The sequence below is a fragment of the Apium graveolens genome, chromosome 3 (assembly GCF_009905375.1).
Source record: "Apium graveolens cultivar Ventura chromosome 3, ASM990537v1, whole genome shotgun sequence".
In the NCBI taxonomy this organism is placed as follows: Eukaryota; Viridiplantae; Streptophyta; class Magnoliopsida; order Apiales; family Apiaceae; genus Apium; species Apium graveolens.
The window spans coordinates 275,165,535-275,192,052 of NC_133649.1; the positions used below are offsets into that span (position 1 = coordinate 275,165,535).

The following is a 26,518-nucleotide window of genomic DNA, read 5'->3' on the forward strand; positions in this document are numbered from 1 at the left end:
AGAAAACACCAGTTCACTTAAAATTAGTTGAGTTAAGAATATATACATGTTAATGAATAACTTAAAGGCTTTAGAGGTCATACGTCAACTCATCTCCGGCGAACACATCAGTTTTGGCAAAAAGAACTATCTTTTTATCGACTCCGTTGACACTTAATATGCGAGCAAAACAGTTTGGCATGCACTACAATAGATGGAACATACACATAACAATAAGAAACTATGTTAAGGAAAAAGTGTATCAATTTCTGACATAAAAAAATAAATAAATTAGAGTCTTTGTGCAAAAAGTGAACCATCTATCCTGAGTTAAATTAGATTTGAATTTTAATCAGTTAATAATGATAAAAGCAAACAACGTTTAGTACTCCAAACGAATTCCAGTGACCTGTTGCATTATTAATGGTTGAAGAGAGAAATTGGTAAAGGTGCTCAACAAACAATGCCTCCATGCTAATTTTTTTATAATAATATTATTATTTTTGCACTTCAGCCTCACACTTAGTTTTTTTTTTGCATTGCGGTTATATTATGACTCAACCGCTATCTATTTAAGGAGCTTAAAACTTCTCTACAAATGGAGAATATGTTTTACTATTTTGGAGATTTCAATAATGAGAATTCTGAGAGACGTTTGAGTGGAATATATTGGGGACTGGGAGAATGACATGGGGACAGGCTGAATTCAACAGAGCTAAAGGGATGTAGATACGTACAGAAAAGACGAATGATGAACTAAGTGATGCAAGTGTGTGAGTTAGGATTTGTTTCACAAACTACTTAATACAAGTTTGAATGGTGTTTATATATATATAAAAATATATACAAGTTTGAATTATTATATCCTTGAATTTCATGTTATCCTTGAAAACAACCTCTAATCTTTAATCACGGTGATACATGAAAGTTTCAGAAGCTTTAATACTTTCAGAAAAAGATATATATTATAGAAATCACTGGTTTGGTACCCCGAACATGTACATTACGCATTATATATATACTAGTTAACTTGTTAGGAGATAAATCACTTAACATGACGATAAAAATGTACGGAGTATAAAATTTCGACACTAATACTTAATAGTCAGATTAACAATTACATAATAAAATATAATACTAAGGTACTAATCTGATTGAATGGATCTCATATTAATCACAAACAATAAAAGTCTCAGGAGTCATACTTAGTACTATGATAAGCCCGGACACTACAAGTCAGAGAAGGACTGCTGCAAGGATATATACTTAACATAACAGAATTAAATCTATCATAGGTAGCATATTTTAAACCAATGATCCTATAAGTAAAATTTATTAGATCTCATATGATGGTACAAATAATAAAGACATGTACTTTGCTAACATATTTTTCGGCAGTAAAGACTTACTGAATGATTGCTTAAGCGTGCTATATTCCCCTTAACTGTTGCATCAATAATTTCTTCCCGGGTATTCATAAACTGCATAAGGCACCGCAGAATAGCTTTAATCAATAATTGACGAAGTTAAGAACCAGAATCAGAGCTTCATTTTTTACTTGCAAAAAGTAATCAAAAAAATTGAAACAGTATTTAAATGATCCCAGAAAGCAGTATACCAATTAGCAAGACAACAAAATCACATTCATAGTCAACTCAGACTCCCGTGTATCAAAGCATCCCATTTTTATATTTGATCATTTAACTTCTACACGTTTTTAATCAAACTACAAATCCACTTGACATTCATATGACCATAAGAACGCAAACCTGCTAATTCACACAACTAAACTAAAACTGACGAATTGTAAGAATATGACTTACGTAGCAATCTTTGCCTTCTGAGCAATAGAGGGCTTCCCTGAGATTAGCCATCCATTCTTGTACCTGCTCTCCTCGATATTCTAAAACCTAGTAACAAAAGCACAATTGGTCACTCCCAGACAACCAAAATTGAAGTTTGGGTTAAATGGCTATTTGTCACTAGGTTACAGTCAAATTGAAAAAGCTTACAGTCAACTCATTAAACTATAATAAACTTGCGAATAGGTTACCGCCGTTTAAAACATTAGAGAATTTAACGGAATCTGTGATGTGGCAAGTTATTATATATAGTTGGACCCTAAATATTTTACAATTACTTGTACTTGGCCCAACCCAACTAAATACCCAAACGAAAGTCATTGTTCCAAATTTTCAACCCTAAAACTAAATCAACCCTTCTATCTCCAAATTCAAACACCACAAAACTCATTTACTTGTATATACACAAATCATGTACACTAAATTTCCTACCCTTAACAATCATTAATATATACTAATAGCCAACGATGCAATAGGCATTTAACCCCTTGAAGTTTGCAATATTGACATTAATATGAGTTGGTATACATGGGACAACAATGTAACACTAATTGCATGAAAGAGTTTTTGTTACAAATCAATATACATATAAAATGATAAACAAAGACAGCTAGAACACGTATCCACGAAGTCATTTTTATATTTTGAAACCTGTTATTCATATAATACCATATCTCCTTCTCGAATGTGCCGTTTGGCAAATAGACCCCATCCATGTATTCCAGATTTACCAAAGCAAACCCGTTTATTTTCTGTTTCCTGAGGCAAAAATTAGCAAATGAGAATATAATATAAAGAATGAATGTCTAAAAAGAAATTGCAAGTTACCTTCAGATGGTTGAGACGTTTGGTTAATGTAGAGAACGCATCTTCCTGTAGAGTGGAAATTACACACAGCTTATAAACAAGTCATCCTAGAAACTACCAAGGGAAAATATAACAAAGCCGACGACAAATTAAACAAACGCATAAAAACCCTGACATGGCAGACAGTTAAGCGATCAATTGCATCCAAAGAATGATGTGTGGGTCCCATCAGTCTGTGAAATCTTGGTTCTATTCCTGTCTTCTAGAATTGCACAAAGAAGCAAAAAAAATTAAGAGTCAGTACAGCAGACACTAGTAACATTAAAAACCTTGAAAAGAGTAGCAAAAAATAGAGCGAAATAAAGAATTTTATATGAGAGTAGAACTTAAATCCCACAATGAGGGATATAGAGGACCTCACATGTAAAGTTTAGACGTGTACCTTATTTTTAGATAATTCTAATAAAGAACACCGTGCAGCAGACTCAGTCTCAGTTGTTCCCGATGTTGACGAGTTAGGGTAATCATTTCTCCTGCATGGACCAGGTGTCAAAACTCTGGAACGTTGTACATCATTCTTGCTTTGAATCAAATTTGTTACACCAAGAGTTTCTTCGTCTATTATGCCGTTTTCCATAGTAGGGCCCCTTTTCAAAGAAGAAATGCAGAATTTTTAATACAATTTTACTGAAAGTACCAGGTGACAATTCATACATGTAGACATCTCATAAGTATTAACTTCTAAAATCAGAGAAAAGAAGGAACAAAAGAGAGATATATGTAATGACAATTGTTACTTTTAATAATATCTATGTGACAATTAAATTTGTCTGCATGTCGGAGAGTTGTTAGCCCTTCATGGCACACTTTACAAAAAAAAAATGCTCAAAATGGCTTAACCTGTGAAAATGGACCAAAATAGCACTCGGAAACAGTGCATCGTGTGATGTTTTGGCAAAACGCTACATCGTGTAGCGTCTTGACCAAATATTTTTTCAAATTTTTAGTAAAATAAAAAAACGGGATATAGTTTTTCTAAGGGAAAAACGCTAGATAAAGTAGTGTTTCGGGGAAAAATGCTACTTTACGTGGTGTTTATCATAGATTATTCTAAAATATTTCTAAAACCCAAATGGGGAATTGTTGAATCCACAAATAATAAAAATTGCGGGTCCAAGTTTAAATTAGGGTTTAGGCTCTAGGGTTTAGGGTTCTAAACCCAAAACGGTTATGTCCTCTATTCAATTTTTTAATATTTCTAAACCCAAATGTGAAATTGTTAAACCCTAAAATGTTAAAAAACTATATTAATTGGACTCTTCATTTAACCTTCGAGTACCTGTGTCAGACACTTGACACTCGGACTTGGACACTTATTTTAGGTCAAAAACATGTATATTTTTCAAAATGTTGTCAAGTCCGATACTTGGACAATTATCCATGTTTGGACACTTCTAGCCAAGTTTGAGTAATGTAGATAAAAATTGTTTAATTTTAGGGTCAACACTCAAATTAGGGTTTAGGCTCTAGGGTAAAGGCCCTAAACCCTAAAATAATATGAGTTTTTAATTTATATATGTTCCCCATTAACAATGTCACCTAATAGTCCCATTTTATTATGCATTCACGACCCCGGTCTTCCATTGAGTAAATTTTTTTAACTCATTTTGATAAAATCTATTTACAATGTTACTATAAACCAAAAGAAGTGTGAACTGAAAAACAAAGAAGATGTGCATTTCACATAAGCTAGCTGGTCTAAGTCGGAGTGACAAACATTCATCAAATAGTTATCATAACCAGTGCGGATATCATCTTAGAGCAAGTCTGATGCGAAATGCAAAATGGGGCACCAAAAAGCACTTTTTGGTGCTAAAATAGAACTTGCACCAATGCTAGTTGCAAATTGCAACCAACTAATTCTAAATTTAACTAACATTTTATCCAACTACTTTACTTTCACTTGAAGTGGTCCAATTTTATTATAGCCATTGTTACTTCTATATATACAACCAAGTATCCATTTATGCATATATCCAACCAAGGATGGCTATGCATTGGAGTAGGTTTTTGTGACTTTAGTTGTATATTATAGCTATACAACTAAATGTAGCTATGCATTGGACTTGCTCGTATAAAGGATCCAAAATCCATAGATATGGTGCAGACTTAGACCTATTAATTCTAATATTGGATGTGACAGACTTTTACCCACAATTTTTTTAACATACATTTTCTTCTCTCATGAATATATATTTCTAAAAGGCAGGCACTTGTTGTGTGAGATAAATTTGACTTACATTAACATTTGTTTAGATATATTAGAGCTTTAAAGATAGATACCGAGGTTTATGCTGTACTGCAAGAACTGAATAAAGAGATAAGATTGACAACGTCAAAGTCAAGGTAAAAGTAGCCTATTTAATTATGCAGAGTTCTTACTGGTGAAAAGCGCAATATGACACAAATTTGTCAATCTTCTTCCCACGCCGAATCTGAAATATATACAAACAATAAAATTGTGTACATAAAAGAGTAAGTGGGTGTGTTGTTTGTGAAGTGAGGAAAAGATGGAGAAACTGATATACTCTCTGTAAGGTACTACACAATAGCAAGTGGCAAACAGATAATTCAAATTACTAAGCAGATTAAGTAGCAAGATAGGGTAGACCTCTCATTGCCCTCATTATACTTTCTGGTTTCTGCTCTCTCTCTCCCTCTCTCTCTCTCTCTCTCTCTCTCTCTCTATCTATCTATCTATCTCACACACACACACACTGTAAGAAACAAGTAAATAGAATTATAGAATGTAAAAGAATCATAAATAACGTAACACAGATAAAAATCAAGGGGGAGGTAGAAGAATAAGGATGAAAACCTAGAAAAAAAAAGTAGTAGCAAAATGTAAAGTTCCCTTTAAAAGAAAACTTTAATGACAAGTCAGAACGCCAGACTTTTATACACCGTGCTTAAAATAGCCAAACTTTTACCAATACTAATAATTTTTCCGGATGTGTACTTACAAATAAATATGATTAACAGCCCTAACAGAAGACATGATTAACAGCCCTAACAGAAGACGTATCTAAAATTCTCACACACTGTTACAATTTCACAAGTAAATGTATTGGTCAGACACAAAATGCAAAAAACTTACTTCCATGTGGAAACCTGCTTGCAAAGCACACATTGCATGAAATGAAACCTTACACTTGCAACACTGTATGCAAGAACCGTAAATTTGCTTGCAAAGTGAGCATGCCTGTGATAAGAAAAAAAGGCATGTTCAGGTAGAATGACAAAAGTTGCAAATTGTGATTCTGCCATTCGTTTTCTTACATTTGGCACAAGCATCACATAATCAAAACTATTTGGAGCAGTATAGCAATGCAAATAAGCAAAGATACATCGATAATAATCGAAACTGCTTGTGAGCTACTTAAGCTTGGCTCGTAAAATATTCCAGTTTGACTTGACAATGATCAAGCCGAGCTCGAGCTATTTGAATAGTCTACCGAGCGGAGCTCGAACTTCATATTACTCGGTTCATGAGGCTCGCGAGCCTAATGGAACTTGAATTTCATTATGATTTATATATTTTTAATATGTTATTTTATATATTATTATGTAAGTATTCAATATTTATAAATAATTAAAATATTTAATCGAGTCGAAGTCAAGCCAAAATTGTCGTATTTGAGCTTTCTCAATATTTGGAAAAATAAATTCGAGCTTTCGAGCCTTGCTCGAACTTGAAATTAAGGCCGAACTATTTAGTCGAGCTCGAACTCGAGCCGCATAGAGTTCGACTCAGCTAGGCTCGTTTACAGCCCTTAGTAACACCGTCCTTTTTCCGAATTTCATCAGTTAATTAGTGCTGCTACTGAACTTTTCTGTAGAAATAACATATAAAACCTAATATTTACTAACTGAAATCACCAGGAACTCGTTGAACATACCTAATAAGGATACGCTTCTTAGTTTGTATACAAATATGTACCTTCACAAAAGAATCAAGTGGAATATTTAAAATTCCAACAGCCGGTTCCATTTTCTGAAGATCTTGAAAATGAACTTCAGGACAAAACCATGCACATGTTACATGGACCCACAAGGTACCAACATCGGTTGGCTTCAAAGCACCACCTGCAAGTATTTTATTTGAGTAAATATAGGAGACAAAAGTAGTTGGATGAGAAGTAATTGTCTCGTAACATATAGCCCATTGATATAAAGGGGGGTTAGATGCCTTTTATTGGGCAGAGGCAACACTTATTCGGGGCATCCGGCACTTCACATGCTCTACAAACCCATAAAACAGGATCCTCATTCCTTGACACCCCGTAGCATTCTTGATGGACAGCAATTTGACACCTAGGTCAGAAAAATTAGATGCTCTTACATGCTTAAATTTCAACTGAATGTCGGAATAATTTGTCGTGACTTATTAAAGAAAAGGACTTTAGATGACTGGATACCTATTGCAAAAAATGATTTTGTTATCATCGTAGTCTTCAAACCGTCTACAAACAGCACAGCGTCCTAAAGACCACTTTGAAGAAATAGGTTTATACTTCTCTGTCATGGTAAAACTATCTACAGATTAGTAGCCATGTTATCCCAGAAAACCAACCAAGTAGCAAATATAGGAAGAATGCAAGTACCTTGCAAAAATGTGAGCAGCTGCTTCTTTCTTAGCCCTGAAGGATTTGCACCTTGTAGATTATGCCCTGAAGTCTGGAGCATGATATATATATATATATATATATATATATTAGTGTATAGAATTAAAAGTAAGTCCGCAGACAGTCAAGTTTATGCAAAGGAAAAAAATTGTTGGAACTTCGTCCTGTTAACAAATAAAATGGTATTCCTGGCATGCAGTACTTGGTGGAAAAATGCTTAGATGACAGAGCAATAATCTGTAAGTAAAACAAGCATAACTAAAGTTTTTTTTTTGCTGGAAATTTAATTGCATTAAAAATAAAATAAAAAATTCACAAGTTAGAGGTTACACCTCAAATAACTCGGACAAACCCCAAGCTCAAGGACATACAATGTGGAATAATATAACTAACCAAGCTCAAGCATAACTAAAGTTTGTCCAACGTATTACTGATTTATTAAATACTTAAAGGTTACAACGGCAAGAGACCCGAAAGTAGATAAAAATAATAACAAACATATATGATAGAATAACAATTTTTTTCAGTAAAATTCTAGCAGAGTAGCAAATTCTATTATGAATGGTCAACTCTATATATGTCGAAACAAGTCTATCATTTGCTTTAAATCTTTACAATTCAATTATTTAACATATTAATTGTTTATAGAACTTAGTATTCAGTTCCTATACATACATTAATGACAAACATACAAAAGAAAACCATATACTGTTTTGTTCAGTTAAATTATCTAATTACTACGTAAATATGTCATATTCACTCCAAGAAAATTAGTATACTTGCTTATATTACAACTTTTTTGGCACTATGTTAGTACTCAAAATTATTATAATTATGATTATGTTCTAAATTAGATAAGAATTTATATTTTCAACAAATAATTACAGAATTACATTTATATCTTCATAACATAATTATTTACATAACTTCGTAAAAAATTTAACAGTAAATATCTTAAATATAAGCAAAATTCTATTGGCGCAGTTAATTATTATAATAAATTCAAAATATTTATACTTGAGAAATAAATATATTAGGCCAGAATGATCAAGGATGCACGTCATTTATTCAGTACTACTATTTCAGAAATTTTCAATACAAGCTGAAAAACTTGCTGATTTATTGTAAGAAAATATAACTACACAAAATGATTAAAAAGATAAAAGAATCTTTAATAATTACATTAATTTTTGACATTAGAGCAAAATCTTAATTCTGACAATTATGTCAAACTTTTACTATCCAAATTTAAACAATGCATGATTTGACGGACAACAGTGAAAGTACCCTTACACGCTCACACGAATAGTAAAAGAACTGGTTATCGCCTCACTTTTATGAAAAGACTTGTCTGGGTGATCCAAAAAGGTTAAAATAAATAAGCTAATAATCATCTAATTAAGGAGTGGCTTTCTATTCCGGTATCAGTTTGGCTCCTGTTTAAATCTAATATAAAGAATTTTATAACGAACACCTAAAGTACGAACAAACCACAAGCAACAAGTAATATAATGTATCTCAGAGAACTAAAATTTTAAACTGAGAAGAGCGACTACGTTACCCATTTTTTTAGCGGTAGCATTGAATCTTTTACTTTAACACTAAATTTCCAATTTGTACTTCTGGAACCTGTATGACGTTCCCATTCACAACGCTTCCACTTAAGCGTCCCAGGAGAACAACATTTGCATTGCACCCTGAATGAGCAATAAGATGGACATGAGGAACATAATAACATTAATTATGTCAGAATTGAGTTACAAATAAGAAACTGCTGCATATTGGGGCACACAGCATGTGAAACCACCAGTGTCGGAGAACAGAAGAAAGTTCAAATGTTGCAGAACAAAACAACCAACTTGAATCCCTTTCAGCAACATTTAAGTCAATTTTTGACTAAAAACTCATCTGTTGACTTTTAACAAAAAGAAACAGCTCGGCCAAGTGGGCTTTCCTTAAAAACTATTACTTGTTACTTAAAGTTACTTTATGACTTATCAGAAAAATCAATTTTCTTACTTAACATTATAATCTGCTCAGATGATTTTACAAATAACATATAACTTGTCAGAAACAAAAATATATATATACATTGAAAAGTTACATAAAGGGTAATATTGACTTTGCCAACTTATCGTGAATTTCAAGTAAGTATCTAATTTACTACTTTTCACAATTCAACTCGTAAGTCACTTTTAATTTTCTCACAAAGTACAGACCAATATATACTTTCACCAAAACTTACGAGTTTTGAGCTAAATAATATTTCCGTTCCATTCCTGAACAAATCACGGATATCTGTCCAGGTATCACAGCTTTTCCCACTTCTGTCTCCGGCCTGTATAAATTGAAACCAAATTGATGTTTGAACTGAAGACAAATAACAGATATCTTCAGTGTTCAAGCAAATACATAGACATGCATAGACTTGGAGGGTAGGAAGCATATTCATGGCATGCACTAATCACCTCTGTGAAGCTGATGTCTCACAATTTGAGCTTGCCTCACATTTTGGGCAACAATAATCATCTTCCTGGACAACCTTTACCTTTAAAACAAGCGATAAAGTAAGACAAAAACATTTATGAGCAGAGTAAGTATATGATACTAACAAACCTTGAGTGGCTTGTCAGATAATTTGGCACACTCAGCATGTACCCAAATGCCACAGCCATCACATCGTATCTGCTCCAAGCAAAAAATCAGCAGATTAAAGTTACTAACTAATCACTTTTTAATAACTTAAAGCAAAAATAATACTCAAGAAGACACACAGGTAGACTTACCCATCCACTGTTTGATTGATGCCAGATCTTCTTACAAATCCAACAATATTGCTGTGACTTGCATAACTGCAAAAACAATAAGAAGATTTAGTATACAGAGTTTGCTTCAAAGGATCATCCCAGATTAAGTAGAACAAACAAATGACTAGCACTCAAGAAAAACAACAAGACTTGAATTTTTATATCTGCCTTTGCACAATGATGACATTAATATTACAAATCGTTACTTGTGCAGTTAGTTTTCTTTAACATGGACGTGGGCGAGCAAAAGCACAACTGTCACATATTTGTGAATCCTTATAATAAACATCCAGTAAACTGTAGGATCTGAGAAGAAAGCATTACATGCTCTTGTGTAAACGTAAAAAGTGTAACAATGCTGAAGTTCGAAATTATGATTGTTTATAAATCAATAAGATTATTTGATTATCGTGGAGCACCTATTTAAGAAAGCTATTTGCTAAAAGTTATATGCAATAGAATCTAACAGTTACAATTGCCCTCTTCTACATCTCAAATATTTTCTGTCACTGACTCATTATGCTGGTCGAGAGATTTCCTTCTGATAACATTATATCAATCCACTCTCCTATTTTAAATGGTCATTGCAGCCTGATAATAATAAATTCATAAAAATCAGCAGGGCTCATCTTGAAAGATTTTTGAAGTTCAAACTAAAATACCAATAAGAATATCAGGCATGAATTTATTAAACTTAAAAATATAATAAATTTTACAAGAATTTTAAAGTATCTTTAAGCAAACACAGAAATGATACTAATGCATCTGCATGGCTAATATAATCATTCTGCAGAAAAGAAAATGTTATGATGTAAAATATTGAAATGCAAATTTGCAACTTCTATTTTAAACAGAACAAGCTTGGTTGTACTTTGACAAATAAAAAATTCGACGCTTTGAGTTTGAGGTAAAAACAGATCTGCTGAAAAGTATAGCATTGTCATTGGTATAATTTTGAGCATAAATTAGTGGCAGAATAGGAAAAGTTTGGTTGTGTCAAGCCTTGCCTTATCAAAATGCCTTGAGGCAGTTGAATAATGATTGTGCTTGCGACCAGTATCAACATCGCTAGCACTATTATACCCAAAGCCATACAACATTGCTTCTTCTACTGCCTTTAAAAGAACAGGGCTCTGGCTAGGGGAAGGTGGGATTTTGCGCTGAAACCTAGACAATGAAGAGATGCAGTCGCAAAACATTATGGTTATAAGACACAGAAAACTAAGAGTTCAAACTTGCGAATATACACACCTATCTAAATACGCATCATAGGGATATATCAATCCTTGTCGGATCCATGCATAAACCTATCATACAAAATATAAAAATAACAAAAAACAAGGAGAAGGGTATCAACTCATGTAATTATAAATTATCCCCATTCCAAGTTGGAGGGTGATAATAAGAAAATCACGAGATATAGGAAAAGACTGATCACCCTTTCTCCCTTCTTTGAGTAGCCAAAAAACATTACATATGTCGTGTTTGGAGCACACTGGTTCAAAACATTTTCAGGAGCATCATGTAACGGATCAATTACAAGAGCTGGCCATGCTATAGCAGTCCTGGAGGATTTCACCCAAACTACATCCCCTACTCCAAAATTCCCCGGCCTATAGATAGGTTTCTTCTCCGCCTTTTTATATTTCCTTTTCTTTTCCACTATAAACTTATTCTCATCATCAATTGCCAATGCCATTATCTGCTCAGCATCACCCTTCACCAATGACAAACTCGAATCACATTGAATATCATCATTATTTTCCAAATTACTCTCACTTTCGGCACTCTTCTCATTTAACCCCTCACCATTGTCCAAACCGTCACTTCCCATTCCTTTCCTCTCTTTCTTCATATCACAATCACGCGATTCACCAGTTTTTTTCTTTTTCCCCAAATTCATCTCCGAATCACGATACCTAGCAGGAAGCGCCCTAACTCGTCCACGCGATGATCTCCGTAAATTAAAACCACCTTTATCCTCATCCACCCTGGAATCAGCTAAACCACGGCTATTCTCATTCATCAAATCCAACGAATTATCATCATTCTCTTTCTCGGAACACTCACGTTCCTTCATTTCGACATCATCTATTCGTCCACTCATCGTCTCTCCGGTAAATTAAACACAAACCCTAGCTTCAATTAAACCACAAATTTTACCACAAAAAACAACAATCAAAACTCCTGATCACTCTTCTGATTTCAACAAATAAACCCTAACCGATGAAATCAATCAGTAAAAACATCGAAAATTGAGATAAAACAGATGAGATTTCAGCAAATGAACAAGAGGCTATAGATAATGTGAAAAAATGGAGAGATGAGGTGAAAACTGAAACAGCTGCGAAAAGGTAAAAAAAAATGTGTATGAATTGTGTGTGTGTGTGTAGATTAAAATGTTGTTGTGTATATACAAAAGATGCAAATACAGATTTTCTTTTTTTTGTTTTTGCAGATATTGTTAGATACTGGGGATTTTGTATATTTGTGAATAGTGCAGTGTAGGATATTTGGAGGGAGAGGAATAAGAGTAAGGGCGTGTTTGCTATTCTCACCACCAATATGAGTTTCTTTTTCAAAATCCCGCCTAGAAGAATTAAATCCTTTATCCTTTATTATTAAAAAAATTGAAAATAAAATAGTATGTGTTTGTGTCGGTTAGGGCAACCCAAATGTCAAAAATCGGACCGATGCCGAATATCAAATTTTTTCAAATTAAGGACCGAGTATCTAATATAATTTTTTTTTAAAATTAAGGACCGAGTACCAGATCGGCTCTATCTGGTCTTGGGACCGTACCGGATAGAAAAAACCCGTATTGGACCGGGACCGGATCGATTTGGACCGATTTAATCAATATTTATATAAAAAAAATATTTAATTTTATTTTATTTTAATTTTTCTTTCAAATTTATATACATTAAAAAGTTTATTACTTGGTACGTCAATAAATATTTAAAAATAAGTACACATCTTATTTTTTTTAAAATAAATATTAATTTTTTAAATGTATGAATATCAATTATCACATGAAGTACAAAGTTTAATAATTTAAAGTGTAGTATTGTAATATCCGAAAAAATTCTGTACATATTATGTGATATATAAAATAAATATTATCTTTCTATTGCCATTATTAAATATGTGTTAAATATTTATGTCAGTTTTGCAAGAATCGATATCTTTTTTTTGGATATTTACGTGTTTAAAAAGAAATTGTATGACCTTATACGCAATCTGGACGCGTGTCGCTACTTTCGTGTTACACGTTAGAACTTGTTTTGCGTGCTTTTGTATAATTATTTTTGGGGTTTATTTTGAATTTAGAAAGTATGTGGGTTTTGTAAAAATTAACGGGCCGAGACCTGACCGGGACATAAAAGCACACAAATTTTGTATTTATATTTTTATAAAATCAAAGACTCTCCAAATAGTCTATATTTTCGTATTTTTTAGATATACATAATTTCCGGGGAAATTTGGCATAAATATTGTATTTATCTAGAAATTATATTTTTACAGCTTTTCCCCGTAAATTATTATTTTTGGGCTTGTGATTTAAATTATACGAGAAAGAGGTATCGCTTTGTGATTTATCGGGACCGTTTGTGTAAATATAAATAGGTGTCGTATTTATCTGATTGTGGTCAGTCTTTATCCAAACGATCAGATATATATAAGTTTTCTTTGTATTTTCAGTTTATTTTTAATTTCGAAATTTTGAATTCAAAGATTCAAGTTTTCTGATCAATCCAATTATCCGTTGATTGTGTTCTTGATACCGTTGCGAAGCTTGCATCGATACGATTGAATTCATATACAAATATTCGAATAAGAATCAAAGCCAAGGAAGCAACCAAGTTGTTGAAATAGTTAAATTCAGTTTTGCATACCTGGCAAGTACGCATGTCATATTCCAATATCAGAATAGACAAATGTTATATACTTGGAATTGATATTGCTGTTAGGTAAACCTTTTGATACATAACTTCCGAATACTCTTGACTTACTGAGTCAGATAATTTTAGTAATTGTTCTACTAGAACATTGTTCTTATTCCTGATAAATAGTGAATAACTATGTTATCCCATTTCACTCTATACAGTGGAACTTGATATTGATATTGAGCGAACAACTAATCCTACTAGTTATCTCGCCATCAGTTGTTGAGATTACTCCGGTACATGAGAAATGGGGAGTTGATTATGAAAGGATATCAATTGATTCGATTCCTTTATGAAAAATATTTTGATTGGATGGTGCGTAATTGACCGGGGAGAACGGTCCAGCAATGGGCTTTGTATTACCTGAAATATGTTTAATACAATTTTGTCCTAATCCTTCGAGTTTCCTTTTTGTTTAAGTACATACCGGCAGTGGCCGATATGTAGCTTTTATTTGAGTACTCGTATTGTGGGACATGAATTCTACGAATCATGATCCAGATTTCAGCAAGAGCAGTCGGACGGACTACTATAGTTAAGTAAAGTTTCGTCTATTCTTTTTCCGGCTCCAGGGGACTTCACTTGACTCACTCTCCAGTCTCCCGCACTGCTCAAGTAAGTGTGCGACTTCGTATGAGGACATCATTCCCTTTTACCCACTCTCCATTCACACGGTTCTTAAAGGAGAGGTGGAAGGTTGGGCAGGAGGTACCACGGGCCCTCTGTCCCACACATCTATCCAGAAGCAAGTGTAGTTCACCGGTTCCACCGAATGCTCTTAGTCTCTCGGCAAAGATCGTGTGAGTGTGCAACTATGCTTCGGATGCTTCGCAAATGGCTGATCAGCATGTGATAGTACGTCCGTCGGATATAGTGATTCCAATCTAAAAACTTATTGCTTACTGTCTATGAGCTTATTGTTAGCTCAGTTTTTGTTTAGATATTATTATTTATATCTTGTTTTTCGTTTATCAGCATAATACTGTTATTATCATTTCAAGCACACATATTATACTGCTTGCTGAGCATTTCATAGCTCATACTTATTTCATTGTGCTGATCTTTAAGAGAGGGCTAGTGATGCCTCGCATGCTTCATACCGCTAGGAAGAGCATGCCTCTTGAGCATCCTCAGATTTTCAGGTTTCAAATGCCTCAACAGGTAAACAGGTAGGAGTCGTAGGATAGTGTAGTCTATACATTAGTGTGCAATGTAATAATAAAACTAAATTGGGTTATAAAATATATCTAGACTTTTGAGGGTTAGAATAACTTCATGTAGAGGTTATTCTAATCAGGTTTGTAGTTGTAATAAATTATGGTTTGTTTTAGTATCTATTTCATATCATAACTTGTGCTCGATCCTTGTGCATGCAGGGGTCATTTGGATCAATAAAATATGATATGGGTGAATATTTAATATTTATATATGATCTTATAAAACATAAATTAAAGATAAAATAATTAAATATATGAATTCAGGTCTATTCAGGTCTGGACCGAATTTTCAGATTTGGACCGGTCCGGACTGAAGTGTGTATTTTTCAATTACAGGGATCGGGGACCGGACCGAGTATGTTCGGTCTGGTCCGGGTCTTGGACCAATAGACCCGGTCCGGTCCGGATTACAGGTACATACCGAAATTTTGTGCCGCCCTAGTGTCAGTGTTGTAAAACTTGAGAATCAAAACTAATAATAGAATTACTCAAAAATCGGGTATTAATCGAAAGGGTTAATCGAATATAATTTAATACTAAAATATTATTTAAAATATTTTTAATGATTATACTAGTTACTTATTACCCAATATATATTTATTATATCATAAATTCTATAATTATTTATATTTAAATATAATATAATATTTTAATTTAAATAAATTATTAAATATACTTTGATAAATAAAAACTTATAAAAATTAATCTAATTTTCAAAATTGAATCGGGCAGGCATCTTGTAAAGGGTTAATCGAGTATTAATTGGTTAAATCAGAAATTTTTAGAACACTGGTATTTGTATGATTTTATTATTTTGTTGGGGTGGGGAGATTGCAAATTTTGTTCTAAAATATTAAATACATGGAATAAATTGCTACTTTGATCTATTGAATATTTTTCTTAAGAAAGGGGTAATTTTTTAAAATATAGAATCAAAGATCCTCTAATAAACAAGTATCCAACAAAAAGTTAAATGTTTAAAAATTATAAGTTCACAACAAAATTTATAAAAAGAAGAGTGTGGTATCATTTTTGGAAATACGTTTTAATTATGAATAATGAGACTTTGCTCGTTTCATATATTTTATTTCGTGTACGTAATGCCAAATATGATACGTTAAGTATTTGTTTGTTTTTTGTTCGTGTATGTTTTGTGTCGTGCTTCATAAGTTTTATATAAAAATACATATAAAATAACAAAAATAAAAATAAAAATACTCAAACATTAAATTTTGAGTAAAGTGTATTTTGTGTGCTTGGAATTAGCGTTTTAGAATATTTTTGGATACTCTAATTCATAAATCAGTAAACTATCAACAATCACTTACTATATTAAACTTTATTTTTCGTTTCAATATGTGTATTTTTGCCAATTTTATTAACCGATATAAGAGAAATCAGGGTTATATTCGTCTTTTAAAAGTTATCTTTTTCCCCCAAATCAATTTATGTAGTTAACAATGCTTTTGCTAGATCAAATGTCCTCCAATTTGAGGAACACGAATGGAAAATCACGAATAAGAGCGTGTTTGGCTTTACTCACCATCAATATGAGTTTCTTTTTCAAAATCCCGCCTAGAAAAATTATATACTTTATTCTTAATGACATGAAAATACTAATAGTATACGTTTTGTCGATAAAAATTGAAAATGGACTTTATCGGTTAAATTAAAAAAATGGAATTAATCAAAAATCAGGTATTAATCGAGATGATTAATTGGAGTACAAATCGGATGTATTTTAATAATAAAATATTATTTAAAATATTTTTATGATTATACTAGTGATTTATACGGATTAATCGGATTTCAAAAATTAATTCGTTCGAGCGTCTTGTGAAGGATTAATCGATTAAATTCATAATTTTTAGAATAGTGGTCTTTGTACAAATCTTTTTCTTTTTCAAGGAATTGCATATTATGTTCTTCTACACATGGAATAAATGACTACTTTGATCTATTGAATATTTTTCGTGTGAAATGTGTAATTTTTATTAAACAATGAATGAAAGATCCTCTAATAAAACGAGTATTCAACAAAAAAGTTCAAGTTTTTATTAGATCGATGCTCACAAAAGAACTTTAAAAAAAATTTAAAAATACGTTTTAAATTATGAATAATTAGACTTCGTTCGTTTTTTATACTTTTAGTTCGTGTATGTAACGTAATATCTCAAATTTTCAGAATTTATTATTATTATTATTGTTATTCACTAACAATCAACTTAGGTTAATTTGTAGAAGGGGTGTTGAATATAAATTAAAATTTCAAGTTAATTTGTGCATGGGAAAGGAAATATGAACACAGATGTTTATAATTTCAGGTGGGTTGTTTTCGACTTACCACCTGAAGTTTATTTTTGAAAAATAATATGTTACAATTACAAATGAAATCTTACAACTGCGGTTTTCAGTTTTTCACTCATAGGAGGAAAATTCTCTAAAGCTCCGTGAAATGAAAAACCTATTTCTTAAGTTAAACACTGTTACTACTTGGTTTACATATTACCAAGTTATAAAGCTTGATAGACAAAACATATTGCAGTCTTAGAGGTCCAGCAAGATTGCTTCTTCATTCTCTTTCCCATGATGCTTGACAAATGAGGATAGATTTTATCTTGATATACAGACTTGAATATCTCTCCAATTTTGACATGCATGGAAATAAAATGTTTCTTCTTCTTCAGAAACTAAGATCATATGCAAGTTTATCTGGGCTACTCATATTCTTTTATTGAGATTCCCATCGGCCCATCTGTTGTTCAGTCCTAGGTTTTGACCACTGTCATGTCACTATCAATAGCTATAAGTCTTCATAGTTGTTGATAACCATACGACCAAGACCTTCATAGCCATTGAAGGTCTTTTGCTACAGCCTTCGTTAGCCACCGACATCCACTTGCTGAACAGTTGATGGACTGATGTAGATAGTTGTTAATGTTTTGTCTTCCCTAGCAGTTGATGACTCACTTCACCTAATCTAAATTACCTGAATATTTACACTTAGACATATTATTCTAGATTATCCATTGAGTCAATATGACTTCTGAATGAATAATTGCATTGATATATGTTTATTGTCTTTCTCACAGAAGATGTTATAATGACACATCATTTGATGTGCTACTCCTCCAATGGCTATCCCTTAGGACGACTAGCAATTGGAGATTACATTATGTCTTAACATAATTATGCAAAATTAATTTTGTTTATCATTAGGATTTAGACTTGATTCCTAATAATCTCTCTCAATTTATGACTGATAGAATAACAGCCATAAATTACACCCTTGATGATAACAAAACACATCCTAATAAATAATCATTCTGCGTGCATAATTGTGATATGTTAAGATTCCTATAAATAAAATATACAAGGAAATATTTTTAGGATAAGAAGTTACTCTAAAAGTAGCTCCTTCTTCCTGAGCATATGAGAAAATAGATTCTTTCAGATTTCTTTGTTGTTTAAAGTTCCAAGTCGTCCCTTTAAGAAAGATACATTCATCCTTCACCTAGACAGTATAGCCTCTTCATGAGAATTGTTAGATCTTCATTAATTCTCTTAAGTATATGGTTTTTGACATTGAAAGTGAAATTTCCAGCTGTTGTAGAGTCTTAGTGTGTCTTCATGTCAAGGGTGAATGTCCTTCCTTCAAGAATCCGTGTTTGAAGTTACAAGTTGTTGACTCATTTCTTTTGATCAACTTGTGACTTTTCAGACAGTCTTAAAGTGAGTGCAACTTTTTAACTTCATGGACCTTGTTTGGATGAAGTTTGTTTAGAAGAATGCTTATCTATGTTGGCTATATATATGATTAAGTCATTTTCCTCAATCTTTTTTTGAAACACAAGATTTGATATTTGAAGACTAATTTGGTTGGATTTTTTTTTTGTTGATGACCTTCAAGTCTTTTTGTGAAAAGCAGAGTTTGGCAAACTTTTCTTAGGATTGAGAGATAGTTGATGAAACCCAACAACTAAATTATGTTTCTTCCTTGCAGCTGTACTTGTTCTATTTCCCTAGGATTTGTTGAATGCTTATCAACTTACAGTTGTCAAACTAACTCTGTGGCTAGCTTTAACTAGACACTGAATCATTGATTATTCAATGTGTTTATAAATCTTCAGCCTAAGCCAGTTCATAGCCTCCAAGCGATGGAAATATTTTCTCTTATGCCATTACTCCCCTTTGTTGATGCACAATTATCCTTCTAGTGGATTTTTGATGTCCCTTTCTCTCTCTTAGCTGAAAAGATTTTCAGAAAATATTTACAGAGTTATCCTTAGCTCCCCCTCAGCTAAACATCTTGCTCCCCCTTGGTTGAACAAATCTACATAAACTTTTCTTTTGCTTATTGCTCCTTGGCTAGAGTTGTGATATCTATAGACTTCTCCCCCTCCGCTAGAGTTGTGACTCTTGTAAACTTCTGTTAAGGACATCTTGCTCCCTCATAGCTAGAGTTGTTCCCCCTTAATTAGAGTTTCCTCACTCTTAGAGATGTGACTCACTGACTCCTGTAAAATTCTCCCCCTTTTTGTTAGAGTCAAGGGTTTGAAATAGAAATCTTATCAAGAGCATTGATTCACTTTGAGGATTTGAAAAGATAAACTTTCTTTAATAGAGTACTGAGATTAAGCAGCTAGAGTGTGATAGTTTGGCATGTGCTTTGCAGCAGTCTTCTGGTGTAACACTAAGGATATTCATATTGCATTCAGATGTACCTGTATTTCTCTCATATCCCTATATCGTGTACGTTTATTTTATTAACTTGTCCTATTTATTTAAAGATGTAATTTTTATAGGTTATTTCTCATATTTATGCATATTTTCAGAATGTACAAGGAGTATTTTGATGAAATTTACCGAGGGAAGAAAAATTTTCATTGGCTCATGGGAGAGCACAATCGGCTATTTGCCGATTGGTTTGAAAAAAGTAGGTTTTGTGTAGTGTCTACTTAAATCGTTGTTAGTTGTAGTTTGTAATTGACGACTTTTTTAATTATATAATATTATGCATAGGTAAGTAGTGAAATGAAGGAAAATCTCGATGTTGTTTCAGAGACGATACAATGGCTCACTGGAAAACCATCATTTTCTGTTTTAACTTATCAAGGTTTTCAGTCAATGGAGTCCGATACTTTACGAAGGACCGAGATGATGCGCGGGTTGTTCAAAATAGTGGAGTTTCTGTGATTGCTAAGGTAGTACATGTGTCCAGTGCGAAGGATTTAAAGCCCATTGAGAGTGATATGACCTTTTATGGCATAATCTTGGAAGTATGGGAGTTGGATTACCATGTTTCAAAGCCCTGCTCTTCTTGTGTAAATGGGCAGAGAATGATAAAGGCATAAAGATCGACGATCTTGGCTTCACACTTGTGGATTTCAATCGACAAGTCCATAAGAAGGATAAATATGTCTCTGTTGACCAAGTCAGCCAGGTTTTTTACATTTAAGATCTGGTTGATCCTACTTGGTCGATTGTGTTAACTTCCACAACTCGAGACTATCAAGAGTTGTATAACGACGATGATTTGGGTGACACAATCATGAAACATCCTCCCTTATGCTCTAACATCCCTGCTTGTAATGTGATCAATGAAGATGTTGCGCATAGTATTAGGCCTAATGTTGAGGGAATTTGGGTTAAAAAATGATCCATATAATTTAGCTCTGTGTACTTTTAGCTTGTTGTAATTTAATCAGCATATTTCATTTTCTTTTGTATTTTTTTTGAGTAAATGAACAATAGTGACTAATGCATTTTTCTTTTTTAATTTTTCTTTTGTAATTTTTAGTTATAATTTTTTTCAGCTTGTTGTATTTTTTTATATTTTTTTGTTTTTTTTTGTTTTTTTTTTGTAATTTTCCAATTATAATTTTGAATGCATTTTTCTTCATGTATATGTAATTTTGAATGCATTTTAATTCATGTATAGTTCATTTAACCAGTGACTAATGCTTTCTTGTTTTATTATTCAGAGTAAGGGACCAAAATGGCAAAGAAACATAGAACCAACAAAAGCAAATCTAAAAAAGTTAATGACAGTTCCAAAGATGCCAAACGGATGGTTCCGGAGGTCAGAGAGTCCGAACAAGCACCAAGTGATCAGGAGGTCAAAGAGCATTGTGATCAGGATGGACGAGCACTAAGTGAACCTTGAACTGAAAAGCAACAGTCTGAACAAGAAACGACAACTAATTCTAATTCTGCGAAAAAAAGATTGAGAGCTGCACAAGGTGTTTCCTCTCTTAAAAAAGTATTGGTAAGGAAGGCTCAGGGCAAGAGATTTAAAATTAGATACATTGAGTTTAGAGTTCCTGTCAGAGGTACACTATGATTCCTATCGACATTGTAAGCTGGCCAAATGTGGATCGGGAATTGAAAGATAAATTATGGCTTGATATTAAGGTATTAAATTATAGTTGACACACACAACTTGTTTTTAGTACTACTATCTAACCCTTGTAAATTTATGTATTTTATTGTCCATAGGGTACATTTAAAGTTGCTCCGGAAAGTGAGGCTATGGTGCTTAAGTTTGCAGGAGAGAAGTGGACACAATTTAAAACTGATTTAGCAACTAAACACGTGATGCCATATGTTGAAAAAAAGAACAAACTGAAGAGGCCTCCAAAAAATTATCGGTTTGTGGGTCAAGAAACTTGGACGAGATTTATCGCGCAGAGGACAGGTGATAAGTGGCTGGTATGGATGCATTTTCTTTGCCACCTTTCCTTGTTTGGATTTAGTATATTTACTTGGATATAATTATTCGTTGTATGATGCAAAAACTACGCACCCTGCAGAGCAAAAGAGTGTGTAATCAAAAATATCATCATCGTTTGTCAAGGAAGGATTACATTGGTTTACAAGAGGATGAAGTAAGAACCTAGCTATAATGTCAATCATAATATTACTTTTTAATAGCACCTTTTAATTTTTTTCTTATCTTAAACGGATAAAGAAAGGCAAACTGAAGCCCGAGGAGAAACCAGATCCGGCAATATTTTGGAAAAAGGCTCGAAAGTCAAAGCTAGATGATGAGGAGATTGATGAAGATCAAGAAGCAGTATTTGCCAGAATTGTAAGTAATAATTATGAAAAAAACTGCTTTTAATCGAGAAAAACAAATTATAATGAGAAATCTGTTTATTCTTTGATTATTCATAATATATCCCTAAGATCAAGAATTAGTATTTGTCCAATAGATTATTCATATCTACATTAGTTAGCCAAATGTTCCATTAATCTGGCTATAATGTTTATTCTTGATTAATTGATAGGACGAATTACTCGAAAAGAAGGAGAAGGGTGAATTCATACCATCTGGAACTGATGATGTGTTGACTACGGAACTCGGAACGCCTGAGCATTCAGGCAGGGTTCGAAGAGTTGGAGGTTTTGTCATCCCAAAAATGTTCTTTAATCTGCCGAAAGAGAGAAAGCCTGCAATTACCAAGGCGGAGTTGTTGGCCCGTGATAAAGTGCTACAAGGGGAGTTGAAAAGAACAAGGCAGGAAATGGCTGAGCTCAAGTCATTGTTTACTGGATCTAATCAGCATTCTCTGAATTTTTCGGATATAGCAAGTTGCCAACCAGTTGAAGGAGAAGTAAAGTGTAAATCACCAAAAGCAAAAGAAATATTGATGAATGATGATTGTCTTGCTTATGATCAACCCCCTCCATCAGAAAAGAAGGTATATTTCACAAATATTATTCTAATTATACGGTTCTTCAAATTGTAGAGTAATTATATAATTTACTCCTTATAATTATAGGGTCCACAAATTTGTGAGATTTTGGTGGATAGCATAGAAAATAAGGTTGCTTTTGGTACTGTTTTCGAAGATGATGAAATGAATGTTTCGGTACATGGAGTGCCCCTGAAGCCTGGACATGCTCGTGTGTCGGTTGATGGACATATCCAACCAGAAGCTTTAGTTCCCGTGCCTATACCTGGTGAAATAGAACAAGTTCTTGAAGCCGTTGGTTCTCACTTGGCATGGCCTCGAAATTTAATCGTCCTCCGGACATTGGTGGTATTTTACATGTGCTTGTTGGTTGCTAAAGTAGTATAAAAGTTGAAAAATAGGGGTTAATTAGGTGAATAAATGTCTACTTATATTCTTTTCATTTTTGTAGAAAAAGAAAAGAGACGTGTCACAGTCAAAGAACAAGGGTGAGGTGCAAAAAATTCAGCAGAGTTCAATCACATAAAGGTCAGCAAGAAAGTGTCACGCCAATATAAGGTATTGTACAAACATGCTACGACATTTATGAAAGCCAGCGGGGAATCGATCCCTATTCCATGTGATTATGATGTATTTGGAGTTGAGAAGACAATATATATATTGCATGAGAATTTAAAAGCATTGTTAGAGTTTGACATTATTGGACAAGCTGCGATATCTGCGTATATGGCGTAAGTAATTTATTTTCCTGGTTATAGGTACTGTTTGAATTATCGCACAACAGGTCTTCTAGTAATTTTAATTTCTCCCACATATGTATAGGCACTTGCATAGTACAATTAAGAGGGTTCGTAAGAATGATGTATGGATTTTTTTATCCTGGCGCCAACTTTAATTTGAATGCTGAATTTCAACGAAATGTTGGTAGTCAGTTGAAAGAGGGTAATCAAAATCACATATTCTTCCTGCCACATAATCATCAGTAAGTATTCTTAAATGCATATTGTAATCTATTAATTTAATTTTCTTTTAGGTTTTTAGGCTATTTTTTAAAAAAATATGACTTGTGTAAATTTATAATAATATAGTTTTCACTGGATTCTGGTCCTAATATGGGATGGCGACATTTACATTCTCAATCCTTTGCCTCATCCAACTCATTTTGACGATTTGGAAAAAGCTTTATCAGAGTAATATTATTCCTTTTAATTTTTCGGCTGTTTTAATTTATTTTTTGTATTCGAATATGACTCTTGACACCGTGCATTATAATATGCAGGACAATGAAATAAGTTAATTCTCAAACAGGAAGGGGAAACAAAGCTCCTAAAATCAAGAATCTCGTAGTAAGTAATTTATATTATAATTTTTATAGTAAGAATCTTGTAGACAGTAATTATGATTTGATCGGTTTGTAAATCGAGCTGATTTTATTTTTATCTTGACAGGGATCCCCGAAACAGCCTGGTGGGGTTGAATGTGGTTATGTGGTCATGAGGTACATGAAGGAAATTATTGAGGACGAGGAAATATCTTTTACTTCTAAGGTCTGTATACATCAGTTTATACATATAAAAGCAATGTCTTAAAATCACAAAGACATCAGTAAAAACAAAATATTCGATGTTAATAAAGGAATATTAGCACATGAAAACAGGGCAATAACATCGATTCAAAATTAAACACCCGATATCCATTTATCATATTAACATCGGTTATAAAAAACCAATCGATGTCTATTGTTCACATTGACATCGGTTACTTAGAAAAAAATCGATGTTTATTGTTCAAATTAACATCGGTTCTTTAGAATTCACCAATGTCTAATATGTATGAGACATAAGTTTTTTATTTTCAATCGATGTTAATTTATAAATATGTTATAGTTTTAAATAGGCCTAATCGTCCTAATATTGTATTTCAGAACTTGACATTACACAATTAGATAACAAGAATATGGATTAGACATCAAAAATTTTCCAGAAATGATGTGTAATATTACGTAGACATCGGTTTTAAACCAATGTCTATGAGAAAATATCTTTAACCGATATAGCGAAGACATCATACATTTTTTACATAGACATTGGTTTTTACCCAATGTCTAAGGTGTTTTTTTCTAGTAGTGAGTTACTGGTTTAACGAAGATGAAACAGATGAAATCAAGGTTCCTTGCTTTTGTGGAACTCCCTTTTCTAGAAATTTTATTCATTACATAAATCGCTGAGATTAATATTTCATACAACATATCATGAAAACGTTGTCTGAGAATGCCTCATGCTTATATATGTTTACTTGTTTGATCTGGATACATAAGGTTAAATTTATATGCTAAACTCCCAATGATTAAATTAAAATTTCCAACCGTATTCATAATTATCTGACACTGTAGAGTTTGTCGTATAAAGGTAACCTCTATGATCCGGATCAAATAAGTAAACATATTTAAGCATGAGGTCTTCTCGGACAACGTTTTCATGACCTGTAGTATGAAATATTGATATCTTCGACTTAAATAAGTAATAAATTTCCTACAAAATGGATATCTACATAAGCATGAAACATTGTGTTCATCTAGCTCATCTTCGTTATACCAGTTACTTATCTTGCCAAAAGAAATCAAGACATGTAGATGGCACCAGTTCACTTAAAATTAGCTAATTTGAAAATATATACGTGTTTTTGAATAACTTAAAGACTTTAAGGGTCATACATCAACTCATCTCCGTAAAAGCCATAAGTTTTACCAAAATGAATTATCTTGATATCTACTCGGCCGACACCTATTATCTGAAAAACAGAATGGAGCATACACATAACAAAAAGAAACAATGTTAAGGGAAAACTGAATCGATTTCTGACATATATAAACCAATTATTTGAAATATTTATGCAGAAACTGAACATTGTATCTTAAGTATAATTTCATTCGAATTTTAATCAGGTAATACTTATAAAAGCAAACAATGTTAATCACTTTAAACATATTTAAGTGACCTTTTATTTGCGTTATTAATAATTGGAGAGAGCAAATTAGTGAAATTGGTCAGCAAACAATGCCTCCCTACTATCTCTTCTAATAATATTAATATAAGTTCTATATTTCAGCCTCACATTCGCCTTTTTACGCATCACATTTAAGTTCTGACTCAACAGCCATCAATTTAACGAGCTTAGCATTTATGTACAGATGTTGGATATGTTTTACTATTTAGGAGTTTAAAACAATGAGATTTCTAATAAAGGTTTAATTGGGATAAATTGGGAATTGGGAGAATTACATAGAGACATGGCTGAATTGAACACAGCTAAATGGATATAGTTACGCAGAGAAAAAAGATGAATGATGAGTTGTATTTGTTTCCCAAGCTAGTAAATACAAGTGTTAGTGCGCACGTGCGCGATGGCGCATTTTTTTGACCTTTAGTTTTCGTGGTAAAAGTAAGAACTAATGATATTAAGTGATAATTATATTATGTCATATTTAGGTAGTAGTATTATGTGTGGTCATTAAACG

General features: G+C 32.8%; 1 protein-coding gene across 10 annotated transcripts in view; it reads right to left on the reverse strand.

The window, feature by feature from the left end:
* LOC141713364 (histone-lysine N-methyltransferase ATX3-like) overlaps positions 1 to 26,518 on the reverse strand; it is a 37,461-nt gene that overhangs the window by 4,966 nt on the left and 5,977 nt on the right. For 6 of the 10 annotated variants that reach the window (XM_074516742.1, XM_074516738.1, XM_074516737.1 and 3 more), the window contains exons 1-21: positions 11,579 to 12,484; positions 11,392 to 11,447; positions 11,148 to 11,307; positions 10,120 to 10,185; positions 9,950 to 10,018; positions 9,802 to 9,881; positions 9,579 to 9,671; positions 8,895 to 9,030; positions 7,313 to 7,385; positions 7,127 to 7,226; positions 6,898 to 7,022; positions 6,649 to 6,794; positions 5,806 to 5,910; positions 5,091 to 5,143; positions 3,091 to 3,295; positions 2,824 to 2,910; positions 2,670 to 2,714; positions 2,511 to 2,600; positions 1,803 to 1,889; positions 1,389 to 1,460; positions 84 to 184 (exon numbers count right to left, since the gene is read on the reverse strand). In XM_074516742.1, coding sequence (XP_074372843.1) covers positions 84 to 184; positions 1,389 to 1,460; positions 1,803 to 1,889; positions 2,511 to 2,600; positions 2,670 to 2,714; positions 2,824 to 2,910; positions 3,091 to 3,295; positions 5,091 to 5,143; positions 5,806 to 5,910; positions 6,649 to 6,794; positions 6,898 to 7,022; positions 7,127 to 7,226; positions 7,313 to 7,385; positions 8,895 to 9,030; positions 9,579 to 9,671; positions 9,802 to 9,881; positions 9,950 to 10,018; positions 10,120 to 10,185; positions 11,148 to 11,307; positions 11,392 to 11,447; positions 11,579 to 12,247 — 2,618 coding nt within the window. In that variant the 5' untranslated portion in view covers positions 12,248 to 12,484. Of the gene's footprint in view, positions 1 to 46; positions 185 to 1,388; positions 1,461 to 1,802; positions 1,890 to 2,510; positions 2,601 to 2,669; positions 2,715 to 2,823; positions 2,911 to 3,090; positions 3,296 to 5,090; positions 5,144 to 5,805; positions 5,911 to 6,648; positions 6,795 to 6,897; positions 7,023 to 7,126; positions 7,227 to 7,312; positions 7,386 to 8,894; positions 9,031 to 9,578; positions 9,672 to 9,801; positions 9,882 to 9,949; positions 10,019 to 10,119; positions 10,186 to 11,147; positions 11,308 to 11,391; positions 11,448 to 11,578; positions 12,485 to 26,518 lie in introns of those variants that run through there. The other 4 variants (XM_074516743.1, XM_074516744.1, XM_074516745.1 and 1 more) reach the window with 4 other exon arrangements.